Source organism: Gossypium hirsutum, chromosome A01 (genome assembly GCF_007990345.1).
Source record: "Gossypium hirsutum isolate 1008001.06 chromosome A01, Gossypium_hirsutum_v2.1, whole genome shotgun sequence".
Lineage (NCBI taxonomy): Eukaryota > Viridiplantae > Streptophyta > Magnoliopsida > Malvales > Malvaceae > Gossypium > Gossypium hirsutum.
In genome coordinates, this window is record NC_053424.1 from 13036809 (window position 1) to 13059813 (window position 23005).

The 23005-nt window shown below is 33.0% G+C and overlaps 2 protein-coding genes and 1 non-coding gene across 3 annotated transcripts; all 3 read right to left on the reverse strand.

The window, feature by feature from the left end:
* Positions 1 to 4242: 4242 nt before the first annotated feature.
* LOC107892082 (desmethyl-deoxy-podophyllotoxin synthase) lies at positions 4243 to 6147 on the reverse strand. The gene is made up of 2 exons (XM_016817064.2): positions 5152 to 6147; positions 4243 to 5058 (listed from the first exon to the last, which is right to left on the reverse strand). Exons 1-2 carry the CDS (start codon positions 5386 to 5388, stop codon positions 4432 to 4434), a joined length of 864 nt encoding a protein of 287 aa, XP_016672553.1. The 5' UTR covers positions 5389 to 6147; the 3' UTR covers positions 4243 to 4431.
* A 5816-nt stretch (positions 6148 to 11963) lies between these two features.
* On the reverse strand, positions 11964 to 12070 carry LOC121207690 (small nucleolar RNA R71). Its single transcript, XR_005902816.1, has one exon. It is a non-coding gene; the product is annotated as a small nucleolar RNA R71 (small nucleolar RNA).
* Positions 12071 to 15340: 3270 nt separating this feature from the next.
* LOC107892700 (uncharacterized) lies at positions 15341 to 21237 on the reverse strand. The gene is made up of 4 exons (XM_041076527.1): positions 17381 to 21237; positions 17087 to 17282; positions 15825 to 15961; positions 15341 to 15734 (listed from the first exon to the last, which is right to left on the reverse strand). Exons 1-4 carry the CDS (start codon positions 17480 to 17482, stop codon positions 15639 to 15641), a joined length of 531 nt encoding a protein of 176 aa, XP_040932461.1. The 5' UTR covers positions 17483 to 21237; the 3' UTR covers positions 15341 to 15638.
* Between the last annotated feature and the right edge of the window lie 1768 nt (positions 21238 to 23005).

The window sequence follows — 23005 nt, forward strand, 5'->3', positions numbered from 1 at the left end:
GTTTTTAATAGGTAAGAGGTAAGCCTAAGCTCTCATCGAATAAATATTAGGAAGTTTTGGCTTGAGGGCATTTGACAGCTTCTTTCTGTGCTACTTTTGTTGGCTTTTAATTCATTCTTGTTGTATACTTCTGGCATTGGTTACTGTATAAAGCCTCAATGCTTCTTTGCATAGTTCTAAATATGCCTTTGTATGTTTTTATTTTTCTGCAGTTCTACTTTTATTGAACAGTTATGGCTTGGCTGAAACATTTAGCCATGCTTTTTATTGGTTCCTTATGTATACATGGTTACTTGTTGCCGTTCCTCCTAAAGTTGATTGGTGATCAAACTAGCATGAATGGAGGTAAGAAATATAGCATTCATGCTCTAATTAATATTATTGCTTTTTGTTTCCTGATCTTGAACATTTTCTTTTCATGTTTCGGTGGTTTGATAGCCGTCCTAGATGGCTTACGTAGATGCCTTTTTTTTTTAATAACTTAGTTTTGAATGATTGATGGCTATTCTTTCTAACCTTTTCCATAAAGTTCTATTTGTATTTAAGTGTGTTATAAATCTTCCCATCTGGTTATCTATTATTTTTCCCTTACATATTTTTTTCTTTTTTAACTCAGATTGGTTACTGTTTACTATTTAGTCATATGGAAACTGACTTACCCTAAGCTGTAGCTTTGAAACAATTATAGGTAGCTAATTTTATGAGAAGATTTCTAGTTTGATTCTGCCTATGTCATAAAAACTTGAATTGATAGATGAAAAAATATTGAGTGAAGTGATAACCTATATTACATTTTAAAAAGAGAATGTATGTTTAAATTTTGAAGGTAATATTATTGAAAGAGACAAATACAAACTTCAAATATAATATTAACAGTAAATTTGACAAGAAAAATATTAAAAAAATCATAAAAACTTTGAGTTTTAAACCAAAAGAGGAAGGGCAAATGTTAAGTTGAAATCAGAAACCTGTTGATTGTTTACCTGGGGGGCCTCTGAGCAGGAACTGTGTTTGTACTTTGCATTTCGTGTTTAAATGGTTTAAATTTTCATATAAATTACAAGAGAAATAATTTGTTTTTTTTCACAAGGTACATCCACTATCTTGTTTTTAGCCTCATGATTAATTAAAACTAATAAGTAAAAAAACCATCAATAATTGAGGTTTTTTATATGATAGAAGATATTTTTTATGTTGCTATATCATTAATAAAAGTTAATTTTTTTTCGATGTTAATTTTAGATGTTAACTTTGAAGTACATTTGTCCGATTCTCAATGCATTTTCTTATATATTTTCTACCCAACATCCATTCTTTGGTCACAAAATGATTAAAATCATAGACTTCTTTTGATGTTTTTGTCTTATATATGATTAAAATATATATGATCTAAAAGCAAGAGAGAAGGAACTTAAAGCAAAAGAGGCTTAACTGAATAAGCAATAGACTTCATTTTGCTCTTAGATTAATTTGTCCTTGTAGTAACTGAATGTTAACTTTATATTTTGTAGGAGTTGAGAAGGAAAGAGGATGCAATAGCACGAGGTAGGTTCTTTTTTATTTTTTATCTTGATGAGTCCCGAGTTTATCCATTACCAGTTTGATTTTGACATGAGTTCTTGACATGAGTCCCTTAAAAATCTTTTGCTTTTTTTTCCAAAAGTTTAACGTCTTTCCATTAGAGTTTCATCGTCAAGTTTCTCTCTTTTTCCTTTTGATCGGCATTTTCAATACTTTGGACCGTTTTTGTCTTTTTCATATATGCTACTTATTTTCTTTTTTGAGGCCTTTACAAGTCCATCAACATGACACTGGACTTATGCCTGTCACTTATTTATAGCGACATTAGCATTTACGATTAGCCTAGCATCAGTTTTTTTATTATGGGTTTACTTTTTACTGATTTCACTTTCATTACAGTAAATGGTATTAGCTAATTTCCTTGTTTTGCTCAGTCAGGAGACCGAGATTCCGTTTAACAATTTTCTTTATTGCTGGAACAAGTCTTAACCAAGATCAAGATCAAAGTACTTCACTAAGATGATGATGGTTAATGAGAGGTGATGATGATTTGGCATTATATTCTCACCAGGATGAATTTTGTTTTGGATATTGTAATACTTTGTGTGTCTGTGTGGTTGTGTTTTTTTATGTATTAAATTACATATTGAATCAATGTTTATGTATTAAATTTAAATTCATTAATTTTTATATTTAGTTTTGAAGTTTAAATTTTAATGGAAAATCTAATTTAGTTAATATTTTTTATTTATCCTTAAAAGTATATAGTTTAAAAGTTCAAATTTCAAAAATTAAACAAATAAATATTATTTAATTAAAATAAAATAATTTTTTTAAAGGTTATGATTTTAGCGGCGTTTGTGGGAAAAGCGTCGCTACGGGTCATGATTTTTAGCGGCATTTGCAAAAGAAGTGCTGTTAAAGGTCATGGTCTTTAGCGGCGTTTGTGGGAAAAGCGCCGCTAAAGGTCATGGTCTTTAGCGGCGTTTGTAGGAAAGCGCCGCCAAAGGTCATGATCTTTAGCGGCGTTTTCAAAAAAAGCGCTGCTAAAAGTCATGGTCTTTAGCGGCACATGCTATAGCGGCGTTTTTTGCGGCGCTTGTGAAAATGCCGCTAATAGTTATAGCGGCGCTTAAAGGCAAAAAAAAAACGCCGCTAAAAGTCTGTTCTCCTGTAGTGAATTTCCATTAAACATCCGTTTTTGTTCATTTCTGTTGAAGTTGGTTTCAGTTTAGTTTGTTTGAATTCTTTGTTAAGCGATCGTTTTACTTCTTTTTTGGGTATAGATATTGAAGGTAGTGATCTCCAACGCGCTAATTCGAGTAGTTGCTATTGATTCATCGATAAATGTTGGTTTTGTTTGAAGGTTTTGCGTCGAAGTTTTCGACATAGTTAGTTCAGTGTTAAATTGTGAAAAATTGGTTAATTAAGTCATTAATTGGTTATTGGTTGGCCATTTTAGGTTCTGAGATTCTTTTACGTTGTTCCTACTTCAAAATTATACTAGGTGTATAACGAAAACAAAAGCCCATATTTATTAATTAAATTAAATTAATAAAATAGATAAAAACATGTGAAATGAAAAACTAGTTTACTTATAATTTATATAAAAAAAAGAGTTTGGATAAACTTTTAAACTAACATAAATACCATATTTATTGTTTATTATAGGCTTAAGGGTGTAAAAAACTCTCAAACTTTTTTTAAAAAAAGTAATTAAGTCCCTACTTTTTTTTTTGCTCTCAATTGGGTACTTGAACTTTCAAAATGTATAAAAAATGCTCTCAAATTTTTTCAAAAAAAAAACAATTAATTTCCTGCTTTTGTTTTGCACTCAATTGGGTATTTGAACTTTCAAAATACATAAAAAAGACCCTCAAATTTTTTTTAAAAAAGCAATTAACCCCTTACTCTTATTTTTTGTTGCACTCAATTGAGTACTTGAACTTCCAAAATGCATCAGGAAGGCCCTTTGATTGTTAAATTTAACAACCACCCTTAATTTTTTTCAGTTAAAGCTGCCACGTGTCACAACCAAGGCGTGACATGTGGGAAAAAAATGATAAAAAAATAAAAATCAATAGAAGTTATACCAATTATTAAATTTTTAAAAAATAATAAAAATAAAAATTTATTAAAAATAAAAAAATTATAAAAATCATAAAAGATTATAAAAAATGTAAAATTTTATAAAAATCATAAAAATGTAAAATATATAGAAATATAGAAAATAATTATAAAATTTTATAAAATCGTAAAAAAATATAAAAATGTAAAGAAATATAAAAATTATCGTAACAAAAGAAGCATTTTATAATTTTTATACAAAATTTATTGATTTTTATTTTTATCATTTTTTGCCACATGTTATGCTGTGTTGTGACATGTGATGGCTTTAATTGAAAACAAAGTATCGTTAACTTTAATGATCAACAGTGTTAAAGTTAATGGTTAAAGGATATTTTTGATGCATTTTTTAATTTTAATAAAATTTTAATATTTTTTATATTTTTTATTAAAATTTATAATTTTTTATTATCTTTTATTGGTTTTTATTTTTATCAATTTTTTGCTACATGTTACGTCACAGGGGCAGTTAACTTTAATGATCAATCGTTGAGATTAACGATTAAATGACCTTTTTGATGCATTTTAACAATTTAAGTACTCAATTGAGTAAAAAAAAGCAATAGATTAATTGATTCTTTTAAAAAAATTCGAAGACCTTTTTAATATATTTTGAAAATTTAAATACCCAATTAAATATAAAAAAAACGACTTAATTGACTTTTAATATATTCTAAAATTAACTCAAATTTATATTCTAAAATATTTATATCCAAACACAATATTATCCCAAACACAAATATTATACACATTATTACCCGAAATAAAACCACTAACAGAAGTTCAACATGGTAATTTCCATGTACAATAAGGAACGGGGATTAAGAGCAAATCATCTTTTCTTCTTGCAGTTAAGCCAAATGATTCAGTCATTTCCAGATCTTCAAACTTCATCCCATTTGGGAGCTTCCAATCAAAATGGTACAGCAAACTCGCAAGTGGTAACTCAATACCGAGTATCCCGAACAAAATACCAGGACAAATTCTTCTTCCAGCACCAAATGGGATATACTCAAAGTTTGTTCCCCTAAAATCCATGGAGTTTTCCGAGAATCTTTCAGGGTGAAACTCCTCAGCATCTTTCCAGTAAAAGGGATCTCTTTGTATAGCCCATGCATTTACAAGGACTTTAGCTTTTGCAGCGATCTCATATCCATTTATCACACAATTTTGACGATATTGTCTTAGAATTAAAAGCGCTGGAGGGTGCAACCTCAAAGTTTCTTTCACTATTAATCTTAAGAATTTCAGTTCCTTAATCTTTTCTTCGTTTAATGAGGTAATGTTTTCCCCGAAGACTCTTCTTACTTCATTTTGTGCCTTTTTCATCAGTTTTGGATTTTTCAATAGTTCAGACATCGCCCATTCTACTGTTGTGGCTGATGTCTCGCTCCCAGCAGCAAATATGTCCTGAAAAGATATATTTAACACAAATATATCAGGGGCATGTCAAATAGTTTAACAATACAATACACCAGTGGCAAAGTTAAAATTAACACTAACCTTCATGACAGCTTTTATGCTGTTATTTCCCAAAGGGAATTCAAGGTCATCTTGCTGTTGAAGCTGAAGGAGAACATCAACCAAATCAGCTTCAACCACTTGATGATCTGCCTTGTTTCTCTTCTCTTTGTGTTCATTAACAATGTTTTCAAGGATCTTATTCGAAGCCTGGTGTAGTTTCTCCGCTTTAATCCTGGTTCCACTCATCAGTTTAAGCACTCCACAAGAAGGATACATATCAGCTAAACAGATAGCACCTGAGAGCTTAGTAGTTTCTTTGATGATCGTTATAAATTCCACTTGGCTTTTTGTTTTTTTCCCAAAGGCAGCCCTCGCTGTTATCCCATATGACAGTGAAATTTTTTTTTTCACTAAGATTGATCGCAGACTCTTCACTCAAAGCTAAGGACTTGATGAAATCTGTCAACTCTTCTGTTCTGATCGACTGGAATGATTGGACTCGGGTCGGGCTCAAAAGTTCCATGGTGCAGATTTTTCTCATTTGTTTCCAATAGTTACCATACGGTGAAAATATGATTGCTTTACAGTTGTATGACATAACCTCACAGGCTAGGACATGAGGCCTTTGAGAAAAGATGGTATCATGAGTTTTTAAAAACCTGTTCGGCAACTCTTGCAGATGAGATTACAACGGTGGGAACTTCTCCCAGCTGAAGCTGCATCAAAGCTCCGTATTTGTTGGATAAATCTCTTAGGGTGTGATGGGGAAAAGAAGTAATGAGTTGATGCAAGTTACCTATGAGAGGTAATTTCCATGGACCTGGGGGAAGCTTATTGAGGTTGGGTTTCTTGGCTTTTGATGATATTTTCAGGATTCTTACAACGGTGAAGAAGAAAATTAGGAAAGTAATGAGGGGAACACATGGAAATTGAGACTCCATGGAGAAGAAAAGATGCGAGTTTTCCGGTACTAAATTCCAGTTCAATTACAAATAAAAGGGGAAAATCATCATGACTTAAATTGTATTTTATTTTTATTTAAAAAATGATTAAATTAGTTTCAATATATTAGTTGAAAGAGAAAATTAATTTCCATTTTTGTTAAAACTTTCTAATATCACTAACAGAATAATTAAACAGTGATATACATCATACCACGTGTACTTTCTATTGACATATAAAAATTAATTTTTAACAATAATAATAAATAAAATTTTTAAGAGAATAACTAGACCAATAAAAATTAATTTACTCATTTTCTAATTAAAAAAAAACAATTTAAATTTTAATATAAAAATTTTCATAGTATTTTTACTCCAATAATACCACTTGGTTTGCAAGTTCTGCCAACTTGAAAGCAGAGCACTCACAAATATGGGTCTACATACCAAACCAGTAAAATACAAAATTCTTAAGATATAGAATTAATTCATGTAATTATTAAAAGTTGATACATAAAAGAGTTTTATATTTTCAAATTGATAAGAGTGTATTATCATCCACAAAGACAATTTACAGCTTTCATTTTCCAAAGCCATAGTTGAGTCAAGTGAAAGGATATGGGCTCAACTCCGACCTTATCTTGGCGTTCGGGGTTTGAATTATTAAAATATCTAATTCGTTGCTTTTATGGTAGTGTGGGGCATGCGGTGGGTGCCTAAGAGTTGTTATTGATTTTTCTTTCTTTTCAAAGAAGTTGTTATTGATTTTTCTCTTTCTTTTCAAAGAAGAAATTTTATTTATTGTAAATTCATTACAAAGGAGGAAATCTGTAGAATCCTTGATATAATGGACAAGCCCAACAAAAAATACAAATAAAGCAACGCTTTGTAAGTATATGCAAAAGAATCTAATAGAAACAAATGACTAAACGAATTGAGAAATGAATTATTATTACTTCCGTATCTTGACTCAGCATACCAAGTGTATTTATATACAATGTGCATAGGAATAACTACTGTTAATAACTTATGAACAGCTCACTAACTGCATAACAGCCTAATAGATTCTTCACTAAAGATATACTCTAACATTCACTCATCTTCCCGATAGGTAAGATTTGAAGAAGACTACGAAAACGAGCAAATGCGGATGTAGACAAAGGCTTTGTGAGGATGTCGGTAACTTGATCATTGGCCGGAACCTCACAGACAATGACAGATCCATCAGCCACTTTTTCTCGAACAAAAAACAAGTCAAGCTCAACATGCTTGAACTTAGAATGTAATATGGGATTAGCAGCTACCGCAACAACACTAGAATTTTCATACCAGACAATAGGAGTATTATCAGAGCTAAATTGTAATTCCTTCAACAAAGAAACTAGACAAGTAACATCACTAGTTGCAGCAGTCAAACTCCTGTACTCAGCCTCAGCCGTAGAGTGAGACACTGCTTGTTGCTTTTTAGAACACCAGAAGATAGGTGCATTTCCAAAATACACACAGTAGCCACTTGTTGACCGTCTATCATCAAAATCTAAGCCCTAGTTAGCATCGGCATAGCCAATTAAAGATAGTCTGACAGATGGGAGAAAAACTAACCCATAATCAATAATGCCACTTAAATATCGTAAGATTCGTTTTAACGCAATCAAATGAACGCTAACAGGCACATGCATGAATTGATAGATCCGATTTACCGCTTAAGCAATGTCAGGCCTAGTAAGAACCACATATTGCAATGCGCTGGCAAGACTTCTATATTTAGTAGGATCACTTAGACGAACTCACTCATCCTTAGATAATATAGAATAACTGATCATTGGTGTGTCGACACCCTTAGCATTAGCTAACGAACTCCTATCAAGCAGATCCATAATGTACTTATGTTGGCAAAGATGAAGGCTCCTAGTGGACAATCGAGTAAACTCAATGCCCAAAAAATAATAAAAATCTCCAATATCTTTAAGAGAAAACTCATTATGTAACTATTGAACAAAAACATCAATACTGCTGAGTGTACTTCCAATAATGATAATGTCATCCACATAAACCAACACATACATACTTGAGTCTTTTGTAACCCGAACAAACAGAGAGGCATCAGATTTTTATAAAAGAAAACCTACAGAGACAAGAAAATGTTTCAATTTATCAAACCATACTCGTGGAGCTTGGAGTAGTTCATATGAGGCTTTCGTCAGATGACACACCAAAGGTTCTCCATTCGGACCATATTGAATATACCTTGAAGATTGTTGCATGTACACTTCTTTAGTAAGATTACTATTCAGAAAAGCATTGTTAACATTAACCTGATGTAGCTGCCAACCTTTGGAGATAGCAATAGACAAAATAGTTCGAATAGTAGTAGGTTTAACCACTAGACTAAATGTTTCTTTAAAATTACACCCTAGTACCTAAGAATAGCCTTTTGCCACTAACCGAGCCTTACTACGAGCTATAGTACTGTAAGGATTCTTCTTCACTTTGAAGAGCCATTTACAACCAATCGCCTTTTGACCATGCGGTAAGAGAACAAGTTCCCAGGTGGAATTTTTTTATCAAAGCATCATACTCAGCTTGTGCTGCCAACTACCACTTCTTACTAGCAAAAGTCTCAGCAACCGTACGTGGCTCACAATTAACAACTTTAGTAGACAGCTTTGGGTTTATAAACTCCTGCTTTGGACTGAGTAACCATGTGATGAGTATTACCCATACGTAGAGGAATAGAAGGAGCAATTGGAGTGATAGTGGTTGGAGCAATATGGCTAGATTCTTCTAACGAAGTAAACAAACTATTTTGATCATAACCAACACCCAATTCAACCTGTGAGTCTACTGGTCCAGTTGTTGTAGGACGAGATCAGTGTTAATAGACAAAGGTACAAAAATCGATGTTCGTCAAACACATGTCGAGAGACAACAACCTTACCATCCGATGTAAGACAGTGATACCCTTTATGTTGAGAATTGTACCCTAAAAATGTGCACGGCTAAGAATGAAATTCTAACTTATGATTATGAAACGGATACAGATATGGAAAACAACAACACCTAAACACTTGCAAATGATCATATGTTGGGTCTTGACCATGAAGCATATTATAAGGAGACTGATCTTTCAAAATCGATGTAAGTAGTCTATTTATTAAATGAATAGCACAACAGAAAGTATAGCCCAAAAAGCTATAGGTAAATTCGCTTGAGCCAAAAGAGTAAGACCCATTTCAACAATGTGTCTGTGTTTCTGTTCGGCCACACCATTTTACTTGGACGTATGTGGGCACGAGGGTCGATGAACGATACCACATTGAGCCAGAACTGCCATGAAAGCACGAAACTCACCACCCCAATCACTTTGAAATTTTTTAATATCTTTCCCAAACTGAGTCCTGACCAACTTCTGAAATTGAATAAAACAGTCAACAGCTTGAAACTTATGTCAAATGAGATATATCCAAGTAAAACGACTACACATGTTTACAAACGAAACATAATACCAATGATTCCCACAAGCAACAGACGTATGCCCCTACAAGTCGGAGACAACCAAGGCAAAAAGATCAGTATATTCCGTAGTAGAGTTTGAAAAAGGCAATTTATAAGACTTCTCCTTTTGACAGGCAGTACAAATATTATCAAGACAAATTTTATTGGAAACAATTTGACATTTATCTAAAATTGATTTAACAACAAGGACGGAGAGATGACCAAGTCTGCGGTGCCATAATGTAAAAACATCACAACTATCAAAACGAGTTTGAAGCCTAGTGTTATGAACAGAAAGAAACACATTGGATTGAATAGGAGTGATTGGTGAAAAATGATAGAGCCCATCACGAGTGTGGCCCCGCAGTAAAATTTCTCGAGTCTGGATGTTCTTAATAACACAAGAAGACAGGTGAAATTAAAAAAAATGTTATTTTCTTTAGCAAACTGAAAAAAAAGATAGCAGATTCTTCCTATATTCAGTACACAAAAAATATTAGACAAATGGAGCAATTTTTTTCTCGTAGGCAAGATGGAATTTCCAACGCACGAAATTTTTGCAGGAGTCTCATCACCCATTAAAAGAGGAGATTTACCTAAATATGGCATAGACTCATTCAAAGTAGAAGCTTCCTTACAAACATGATGTGTAGCTCCAGAATCAGAATACCACAATGAAGTCCCTAAAGGCATAGGAATGTAAAAATTAACATTATCAAAATTGGACCCATATTTGGCCGTATTCACATTAGACCCAGAAATGTTCGAAAAATCTGACGCAGGCACATCAAGAAATTGGGACAACCCAACACATGGTGATGAATAAAAATTAACAGTCGTATTTGAGGCCTTAACTCCAAGAATTAGCCTAGGAAAAACATGCATCCTCGGCTTTGTTAACCACAGAACATCAGCCCATTAACACCCCCATTGGTGTGCCCAATACTTTGTCCACGACTAGGTGGGCCCTCAAAGCTAACACAATTTGTATTCGGCCCAACTAGATGACCATCATGCCCAAAATTCTGGCCTGCACTATTCGGCCTAGCAAGGCCATTGCACGACCCAAACTGTTGGCTTGGTCCATTTGGCTTAGCAAAGCCATCGTATGGCCTAACATACTGGCTTGCACCAATCGACCCAAGAAGGCTACTATATGGCCCAAAATTTGGGCTTGCACCATCACTCAAAACAGCAAAAGGGTTATGTGAAACCCTAAAGTCTGGCATTTGTGAGGTAGTCGCATATGGTGGTAACCCCTCCTACCAGTGACCATGACTGAAACCAAGTGGCACCACCGTCGAAGAAGGCTCGAACATTCTTGGAACCGTCAAAGGGAAGGAGAAAGCACCATAAGCCTCGCATTAATTTGTGGCATTCAAACTGAAATTACTACACGATCCTTTTCCATCACTAGTAATCGAGGCCCATACAGTCGGAGCCCGAGCCATCCTTGGTGTAGAGGGACCTTCGTAGTCCTGATTGAATCAATAAAAGTAGCATTAAACCAAGTTCCCAAATCATCTACAAATCTAGCATTGAATCTGAGAGAGAAAACCCTTCTCACGGCCACCAGTGGAGGGGCGACTACCACGCACGGGTTCTACCATCGTCAGTGACAGAATGATAAACCTCAGAGTTTTCAAGATCCACATGGGCAGGCCACACGCCTAGGTGCCAGCCCATGCCGATATCGCCACCTGTTTCTCAAACACGCAAAAAAAGCCAATTTTTAGGAGTTCTGAGCATTCAAAAGTCTATAAATACATACTAGAAGAAGACCTAAGGGGACACATAGAGTAGAAAGTAGAAATTACTCGAAGGAAGCTGTTAGAATCATCTCGGAAGCAGGTCTACTTCAAGATTGAAGATCTCCATTCAAATTTCTCTCGAAGTTTATTTGGGTTTTTTATGTCTTGTTGTTTTTCTAAATTGAGATGTTTTCCTTTTACATTATGAACTAAACTCCCTAAATACCCAGGGAGGATGAAATCTATGGCGGATCTTATTATTTAATTTTCTGAATTATATGATAAATACTTGTTATTGTTCTTAATTATGTGTTATTAATTCTTGTCTTAATATTTTCAGGATATTAATTCAAGTTTAATGTGCTTATTCAGTAAAGCAAAAGTCATCGTACTATGTACGGTTATGTTAAGCCTAATTTAGCGGGGGCTGAATCGAGTATTGTTAGACCTGCAATTGCTGCAAATAATTTTGAACTAAAACCTAACACTATACAAATGATTCAATAGTTTGTTTAGTTTGATGGTTTGCAGTATGAAGACCAGAATGCTCATTGAGGAACAAAGCTAAACAGTAGTTGAACTTGTTACCACGGGGTTCCATCACTACTTGGGAACAAATAACCGAAAAGTTTTACTAAAGTATTTTTCGCCAGCTAAAACGACAAAGTTAAGGAATGATATCTCTTCTTTTGTACAGATGGATTTAGAAACTCTTTACAATGCATGGGAGAGGTATATGGACTTATTGAGAAGGTGCCCTCACCATGGGTTACCTTTATGGCTACAGGTTCGAACTTTTTACAATGGTTTGAATCCCTCAACTAGGCAGTTAATTGATGCAACCGCCGGTGGGACCCTAAATAACAAAACACTTGAGGAGGCTTATGAGTTTATTGAAGAAATTTCATTGAATAATTATCAGTGGCAAGTTATGAGGACAAAACCGACAAAAGCCACTGGTGTTTTCAACCTCGACAAGGTCACCATGTTATTAAACCAGGTAGAGCTTTTAAATAAAAAGATTGATGGTTTATGTGTCTCTACGCAGGTACACCCGATGATGTAGTGTGACAAAAGTGGAGGAGGAATGAATAATCCAGAATGCCTAGCCTACGACCCTAGCAATACGAACGAACAAGTCAACTATATGGGTAACAATTCTAGGCCTCAAAATAACCTTTATAGTAATACTTACAATGCAGGTTGGAGGAACCATCCCAATTTCTCTTGGGGTGGTCAAGGCAATCAAAGACCACAACCCCCTCCAAGCTTTTAACCACCTTACTAGTAGGAAAAGAAGCCGAACCTTGAGGAGATGCTAACGAAATTCATCTTGATGTCAGAAACACGTTTCTAAAACACCAAAACAATGTTTAAAAATCAGCAAGTGTCGATTCAAGGGCTCAAGAACCAAATAGGTCAGCTCGCTAAGCTGATCTCTGAAATACCACAAGGTAGCTTGCCTAGCAACATCGAGACAACCCAAGAGAGCAACTTCATGCGATTATTATTAGAGATGATGAAGGGTTAGTTGATTCCAACCCAGAACCAAGGCAAGAAGGCGTGGTAAGTAAAGATAAGGTGGATGAAAGCCAGAATAAACAAAATCGGTAAGCAGAGAATATACACCTTGCGTGTCATACCCTAAAGCGACAAAGAAAGACTGCACAGATGAACAATTCGGTAAATTTTTTAACCTTTTAAAAAAATTACATATTAACTTACCATTTATTGAAGCTCTTTCGTAAATGCCCAATTCAGTTAAAATTTTAAAGGAGCTTCCGACAAACAAACAGAAGTTAGATGATTCGTCGCATGTAGAATTAAATGCAGTTTGCTCAGCAATTCTATAAACTAAACTACCCAAAGTTAAAAGATTCAGGGAGTTTTACTATTCCTTGTTTAATTGGTAGTTTAGCTGTTAATAATGCTTTAGCTGACTTAGGGGCAAGTATTAACATCACGCCCTATAAAATGTTTAAGCAACTAGGTCTTGGGAAACCCAAACAAACTAGGATGAGTATTCAATTAGCGGATAAAACTATTAGATTTCCTAGGGGTATCATTGAAGATGTACTAGTAAAAAATGATAAATTCATATTCTAGTAGATTTTTTTGGTTTTAGACATGGAAGAGGACGGTGACGTTCCTTTAATCTTAGGGCGACGCTTTTCAGTGATTGTCAGAACTATTATTAATGTTGGTACAGATAAACTCACACTTCATGCAGGTGACAAAACGGTTATTCTTCAGGCTCGGGATTCGATTAAGATATCAAGTAATGAGGATGATCTTATAAATCTGGTTAATAATACTAATCATGTGGTCTAATCCCCTTTGCAGGAAACACTTTCGAGAATCATAAATGAGTCACGTTCTAGTTCATGCACTAATAATGGAACCATCCATGAAAGACGAAAGGTACAGGTAGATGAACTAGACGAATGACAGACTTATGGCAAGGAGGAGCGGAAGCAACACCTTGACGAGTTTAATGAGAGAACCAATCAATTTAAGGTTGGGGACCAAGTCTTGTTGGATAAAACGGACCCTCGAATTGGCATTTCAGAGCATAATGCAAATGAAGCAACTCCTTTTACAGTACTGAATATTTTCCCATACGGTACAGTCGAAGTAAATCATTCTAAATTTGGCACTTTTAAGGTAAATATTACTTGGCTAAAACCTTATGTTGATAATAGAATTGATAGTGAGAAAGAGGAGTTTCGGCTCCGTGAACCATCGTAACCGTGCGAATACGAGGTAAGTCGAGCTTAGACTTTAAATAAGCGCTTCTCGGGAGGCAACCCAAGTGTTAACACTGCTAATTTTCTTAACATTATTTCATTTTTTTAAATTAATTAATTTTTAAAATTTAAAAAAAATGTGTTTTTGACCCACATGGCCTGGCCACACGAGTGTGTAGAGCACACGGCCTGGACACACGAGCGTGTGAGATCTCACATAGGCGTGGGAGAAACGAAGGAAAACACACATGGCCTGGTGACATGGCCATGTGACCCACACAGCCTGGACACATGAGCGTGTCCTAGGCCGTGTGAAACCTGGAGCTAATTTTTTTTCAAAGTCAAAGAGTTACACGGCCTGGCCACACGGGCGTATGAAATCTCACATGGGCGTGAGAGAAGCGAAGGAAAACACATACGGCCTGGTGACATGGCCATGTGACCCACACGGCCTGGACACACCACTGCAGCAAAATTGACTTTTAGCGGCATTTTTTAAGGTCTTTAGCGGCGCTTTTAACTACCACTAAAAACACCGCAAAAAAGGCCCTATAGATAACGTCGCTAAAGTTTGCGGCGTTTATTTGAAAAAACGCTTTTAAAGATCATGACCTTTAGCGGCGCTTTTCCCACAAATGCCGCTAAAGATCATTACCTTTAGCGACCCTTTTTCCAAAAACGCCGCTAAAAGTCATAAAATTCAAAAAAAAAATTATAAAATATTATAAAGGTCATGAAAAATATAAAAAAGTTTAAAATTCATTATTAAAATTTGAGAAGAATAATATCCAAATTTTCCATTAAAATTCATTATCAAATTAAATTTTCTATTAAAATTTTAACTTTAAAACTAAATACAAAAATTAATGAATTTAAATTTAGAATTTAAAATAATAAATTAATAACATAATTAAAATCCAAAAGTTAGAACTCACTTATCTTAAATATTAAAACAAAAATAAAAATTTAGAATCAAAACTAAAATAAATAATAAAAATTAGATTAAATATAAATATATCAATAAAATAAGATATTATAATGAAGTTCCTTAAATGAAATAAGGACTTAAATCATAACCATGTAAAATATAAGATTTGAATATCCATTCCCATGTGAAATATCAACATTGATTATTTAAATTGATTAACTAAGAAAGATTTGAATATCCATTCCCATGTGAAATATCAACATTGATTATTTAAATTGATTAACTAAGTCAAAATTGCAATTTGTGTTTTTCTTCTTTCAACTCAAATAAAAATAAAATGTTGAAACAAAGAATTAAATAAAAAAATAGAATAATTAGTTGACACGAGATTATTATTAAGTAGATGCAAATATGCAAGTAAACGATTACAAAATAGGGTGTAGTTGTTGATCAACTAATTAGTTGATCCTACTGCAAGTTCTATCTATAATATGCTTAACTAACATACAAACATTAGACACTCTAATACTTTTTTGCACATAAAATATCTAAAAGTCACACCTGAATTCGGATTCAGAGCACATACGGTGTCAACTGCATGTTGATCAATATCATCCTTAGTCGTTGTTGCAATACCTCCCACAAGCATTCGTAGAGGTAGGAGCTAGTCATTATGTGCCTTCTGCAAATTGTTCTTAGACCGCAATCTAGTGTAGTTGATTTTCTTGTTCCATTTGCCACCAGTCAAAACATAAAAGAGCTATTGCCACACAAAAAGTAATCACCAAAACGATATCCAGAAAACAATATACAATTAAATTATGAGAATGCAGAAAATACAAAACGATACCGCTGTTCTTAGATCCCACAACATTACTTTCCCATCATAAGATGAAGAAAGTAAGTAAAGAGGAGACGTATTGTGCCACTTGCAAGCTGGAATCCAATAACTATGTAACAAGAACTGAAACACAGGTGTCGATGTTCCTTGAAAAGTAGAAAAAAAGTTTCAAGTGAGATGGAGTTTTAGTGGTTTCATGTGCCTGCACATGCAACAAGTAGGAGAAAAAGAAGCGAAAAGAAAAAAATGAAAGCAACCTAAGAAATAGTATCCTTTTACCCTTTTTTTCTCAGATGAACAAAAATGGTACATCCAAAATTGGAACATCCAAACATCAAATTAACAATAATGATTATGACAAAGAGCTCATTCAACTAATTTGATATAATTTAATCAATTAATTCAATAGTCAATTAACAATATTAACTATTTGGTTAAAATGCTAAATTTTATATTTTTAAAATATATAAATTCTAATAATAAAATTCAAATCAGCATTTTGATAGAGTCAACAATACTAACTGATTGAACTAACAGATATCAATTAAATTAAATTATGTCAAATCAAAGTATAAGGATTAAATATTAAATTTTAGCATGATAGAGGGAGAAAACTATAATTTGACCATTTTATTGGTTATTTCAATTTAATTTCAATTTATTCAAATAAATTTATATTTTAAACTATTTATACATTATTTATATTTTAAAATTTAGAAAACTAAATTATATATATTTTTATTTTATAACTAATTTCTTTTACAAATATAAAAATAAAAAAAATTATTTAAATTAGTAAAAAAATTAAAATACTTTATACAAATATATTTTAAAAACTAATTAATCAAATGTATACAACGTTAACTAGTGCTAAGAAGTGGTATTTACCTCACATACCAAAGATCTTTCAGTCTGCACCATATCATTAAAAATAAGTTCAAATCAAAAATGATCAACACAAGCAGCATACTTCATAATGGCATTTCTATCTACCTAATCCTCTCATTAATATATTTTATATATTTCTTATGCATCATGTTCCTTGTTTTTTTTCATTACTTTATATTGTGTTTTATTATAATCAATGCTAATACGATATGAATGAGACTTAGTTTGCAACAAGAGGACAAGCATGGATGTAGCCAAATCATCTAGCAGATCATAAAATATGGGACTACAGTACAAATTCTATTTAATAGAATTATACTGAAGATGGATATTCTTGAAGAAAAAAAAGGCTTCTTAACAATATAAACCAAAAAGAAACTTACCCTGGGTAGTTCCAATGAATGCTAAGCAGCAGTTTAGAAATGCATTCAGCAAACAGAAAAGGTTTATGAGATTATCATAAAGCAGACAATGGAAATGATGCATGGCCTTCTCAACATTTGGCGCATACCTTCCAGTACTATATGCAGGTGATTCAATACCCTTTTGAACACCTTCACACAGTCTAATGTCTTCCATCTGTGTATTTTCCTTGGTTATTAAACAGGTTTTGGAGGTTGCAAGATTAACAGTAAATTTTGAGCATACAAACAAAACCAGAGATTATTTGCTAGTACCTGAACTTTTTCACTATCCGCTAGGCTTCTCTCAATGAAATTTTTGTCATCGTAAGGCCAAAACAAGAGCTCAGTTAAATAGGAACCATATTTCCAATACATGAAAAATGAAATGAGTTACAGAATACATGTCGCACAGAAAATCTTCTCTATAATAAAATAGAAAAATGGTTGAATTCTACAGACTGCAACTATGGCTAACAAGTAGAAAACATCAATATTATGTAAGAGGAACTTTCAAACCCCGGTTAATGTCAGCATCCTACACACGCATGCACTTTGAATTGCCCAACATACATAAACACAACATTTGAGAGGCTAATGCATATGAAGCCAAGCATAAGTCTCCTCTAAAACAACATTACCTATCATTAACCTTGTATAATCTAAAACTTACGCAAAATTAGAAGCATGTATCTAGCATATGTGCAGAATTCAGAGCTCAAGACATAGAGGTCCAATAAAAGATTTTGTGGTATATATATGCCTTCATTACTCTTCACATAGACATATTCTTTGCATTTAATATTTGCCATCCAAAAGTTGAAGGAGCTTTACACCTAAACTATTCAGTGATAACCAACAACTCTAGATAGTTTCAAGAAAGTTCAATTTGGAATTAGAACAATTCTCAAGGTGCCTTATTTATAAATGTTAGTTTTAGTTTCTATAATCTATATTATTAACACTTAAGTTATTGAGACCATGAAGATTATATATTGTCAATCTAATGAAAAGAAGCCGAATGGTTTCTTTATGCAGGATAAGATTAAAGCCGTGATCAAAACAGTCTTTTAAACAAAATATTTTCATAATTCACAGCTTTATGTGTAGAATCTTTCACATTTTAAGAAAACGCTTAATTATCTTCAGACCAATACAAAATTAGACTTTTTTTTCGACAAAACAAAATCAAATATTTGATACAGGGAAAAGAGACAATTATGTATATGCATGTGTGACTGAGGGCAGGTGAACAATGGTTGATGCAATCATCATTCTCCAAGTACATATTGTGCATAGAGAAGCACATAGACATGGTTGCAGAGTGACACTCAGTATCTATAATCAAAAGGCTACTATTTTCTTTATCTGGGATAATATGGTGCATGCATTAGATGATTGTTTTACTTAGTATTACGGTATCCTTCCTTTCATTCCTGAACAAATAACAACAACATCAGGAACTATGTCATCCTTCACCTACCCTTGGAATAGTAGATGGAAGAAGCAGAGTCCTTTAAGATGAATATAAACAACATTCTCTTCTTCCATCTACTATCCTTACAAGAACCGACATAGAGAAAATCCAGACCTGCCACATCTTGTCCTTGCTATTCCTCTGTCTTGTATATTACAAGTGAAAGCATAAAAAAGAAGGCATTGCTATTTAAGAATAGTAACTAAACATGTCAGATCATGTTTGTCTTATGTATTTTGTTGTTAAGGAAGAATCCCAAAATATGCCCTAAACAAGATTTATCCTCTTTTTACATGATGTATTTATCCTTTCTTTAATCGTTGCAAGTGTCATAATTTACCTTGCTCAAAATATCTAGCTTATAGGTACAAAATAAAATTTATTCACTTGCTTACTACTATGCATTGTGAATACTATGTTTTCACATGTTTGATATTCTAAAACTACAATAAGCATATAATATCATATAATAAATAAAATTACCTTAAAAGAAGCTTCAAGCATGTCCGTATTACATTACAAGCCAAACAAATAGCATTTTAATCTTAAATATAACTAGCAAAAAGGTCAGACCGAAGCATACTGAAGTGGTATATGAATCAAGTGAAAGACCAAATGTAAGGCCTTTGTGTGCAAATGGCACATGGTAACCACCATCCAAGTAGTTGTCGCAGAATACCTGTAAGTAAAAGAAACAAAATACAACTAGCCATCTCCATGTATGTTCAGCAAGCTTTGGACAACAATCATATAATCATTAACATGGAGAATATGCAATTTAATATTCAAGACAACATAATGTCGTTAGTGCTAGTGATAATAATAATTAATGCTTTATCAGAAGACAAAGCATACAGACAACATCATTAAAGCTACAAGGAAACTCCATATATCATTTAGGTATTATTATAAAAAGCTAAGAGCAAGAAATTAAATTGAAGGAGCTTCCATTAACCACAGAGACGCACCTTTCAGTTACATTCTATGATGTACTCACGTCGACAAACATAAGTTAGTGTGGTATCAACTCCATTAAGGCTAAATAATTTAGAGCTACCAAGCCATTCACTTGCAACGTTTTTTGTATCAATATTGTCCTTTTGTAAAATATCATTGTCCATATTAAGAAGAACAAATGGTCCCCAAGTAGCAACTTTAATAAGTACAAGTCCAAAATCCTATCATCAATCAATAAATAAAAATAGCAGGATCATGGTGCCTGTCAAGACAAAATATGTAATGCTATAATCTAAACCTGATAGAAAAAACTATGATCTACTAACACAACTTAAAGGAATTTGATTTAAGCAACTTGATAACCATTTCATTCGGGAAGCCAAAATTTTTTTTATTTTTAAGATAATAAAGAACTAAAAGAAATGCACAGTCATTTTCAAGCAGACACCCACTCCTCATCAATATGTACTTTTGTAAGTGAAAAATGAATAAAAATGCCAAAAAAGGCAAAGGTGCAAATCTTGTACCATAGAATTTCTACTCTAAATCATTATACAACTAAATTACAGCCAAAATTTTCATGCTATGCCTTCACATTTTTCCAGAGAGAAATTTTATAAGAATTTTTGAACTAAAACTATTTTCTTATTTTCACATATTGCCTCTTAAAAAAAGAATGTACCTTCTTGTCAAAATAGTCAGCCCAGAATCTAGCAGTAGCTTTTTGGTAAGGGTCAGAAGAGAGCAAATGAGCTTTGTCATGCCATACCTCATCGATGTACTGAACCTGAATGAGCGCCTCGCAAATAGGTTTACCGTTATGGATAAGAACAGGGATTTTCTTATGAACAGGGTTCGTCTGCAGCAGTAAAGCACTCTTGTTCCACAAGTCTTCTTTCTTGTATTAATACTTTATCCCTTTCTCAGCCAAAGCAATCCTGGATCTCATCCCAAACATACTTGGCCAAAAATCCCGCAGTACTACTTCCTCTGCCATTCTTTTGATCTAAAGATTCAAAAACTAAAACTAATATCTTGGGTTTGTTCTTTTCTCTCTCTGATTCTGAACTGAAGGGGTATAAGTATGTATATTTATAGGCAAAAAAAGGGTAAGAGTCCTACGTCTTTCCTGACATAATCACATAAATCAAATGAATCTGGAGAAAGAGAAAAGGAAATTCTCTCTCGCGAAAACTCCCGATATTTTCATTTTTCTAAAAGTTTATTTCCGTTGATAAATCTACTAGAACCTCACATATATTAAAAGAAAAAGAAACAAAAAAAATGTTAATCTTGCATTCTTTACTATCTTCTTACTTTATATCAGCATTTACTGAGACAAAGCCTAAACAAATCAAGCTTCTTCGACATCAATTACAAATAAAAGAAAAATAAGATCGATCAAAATTCAAATAAAAATCAACTATAAGCATGAATTACTCGAATATTTACCACTTTTCCAACATTGACAGAAACTCTAGATGCTGAAATACCTAGCCGAATCGCTTTCCCTAATACCTGAAAAAAATTAATTTTTTTAAATACAAGGGCTTTACTTAAATGAAGTACTATTAAAAAAAACATAGGGATTTTGGGGGAAATTTAGGGATTAGGGGAAATGTAAAAAATTGAGGAAATCTGTTTTGGGGTTTTGCTGGAAATGGCTAAACGTTTGGGATATCTGTTTTGGGATTTTAAGGGAAATGGCTAAGTATCGGACATGACACAAGAAGATGAAATTTAACAAAGGAAAACGACGCCGTTTTCATAGTGTTTTTTGTGGTTTTTTTTTTTTAAAAAAACGCCACTAATCTCTTAGTTTTCATATTTATTTTTTATTTGTTATAATTCGGAAGCCATAATAATTAACTTATAATAATCAATATTTAATAATATATATATAAAGTTTATCTATTATCTCTTAAATAATTTAAACTATAATCATAATTTTAATATATTAAGATTAAAATTATCTCTTTTACAATTATATAAGAAATCGTTTAATATATAAATTAAATAATACTAATTAATATAAACCCTAAACCTCTAACCCCTACCCCTAAATCTTAAATCCTAAACACTAAACCTATAACCCCATCCCTTAACCCTTAAACACTAAACCCTTAACACCTAACCCCTAACCCTTAAACCCCAACACATAATCCCTAAACCATAATCCATAAACCTTAAAATATTAACTCATAAACCATAAACCCCTAACCCTTCTACCCTTAACGCCTAACCCCTATCCCCTTAACACTTAACCCCTAATCCCTAACCATTAACCCCAACCCTTAAACCACCCTTAAACCATAATCCCTAGACTCATAATCCATAAACTTTAAAATAGTAACTCATAAACATTAAACCCTTAACCATATACCGTAAACCCTAAACTATAATGATAATTAATTCAATATTTTAAAATTAATACTATCTCTTTTACAATTATATAAGAAAATATTTAACATATAAATAAAAAATAATTAGTCATATATCAAAAATCTTTAAAATTATTTTAAATAATAGTATTTTAATTTTTTTCATTTTTTTGTGGCGTTTTTTAAAAAATGCAGCTAAAGATTGAGCATTAGCGGCATTTCTTAAAAAAGCGTCGCTAATACTCGATCTTTAGCGGCGCTTTTTAAAAATGCCGCTAAAGCCACTAAAAGCTCAATACAAAACGATGGCGTTTTTAAAAAACGCCGCTAAAGATCAAGCATTAGCGGCGTTTTCCAAAAAGCGCCGCTAATACTCGATCTTTAATGGCGTTTTTAAAAGCGCCGGTAAAGCCACTAAAGGCACAATACAAAACGACGGCGTTGTGTTAATTTTTTTGTGGCGTTTTTTGAAAAACGCCGCTAAAGATCAAGCATTAGTGGCTTTTTCTATAAAGCGCCGCTAAAGGTGTACATATAGCGGCGTTTTTAAAAAAGTGCCGCTAATACTCGATCTTTAGCAGCGTTTTTCATTCAAACGCTGCTAAAAACCTATTTTGTTGTAGTGCACAGGCGTGTTTTAGGCCGTGTGAAACCTGGAGCTAATTTTTTCAAAGTTAAAGAGTTATATGGCCTAACCACACGGGTGTGTGGAGCACACAACCTGGCCACACGGAAGTGTGGGATCTCACATGGGCATGGGAGAAGCGAAGGAAAACACGCACGGCCTGGCTACATGGCCATGTGACTCACACGGCCTGGACACATGGGCATGTTCATGGCTATGTGAAAAATAGGTTAATCACCCCAATTTTATTTTATTTATTTTAATTGTTATATTATTTATTTTTATTTTACTAATTAATTAATTAATTTATTATTCTTATACTTATATTTTTAATTTTTTATATATTTTAATTTTTTATATACTTTTATTATTTTTATTTTGCTATTTCTATTTTTTTCTTTTTTCTTTCGTATTTTTTTACTATTATCATTACAATTACCTTTTAAGTTTATCGATATCAT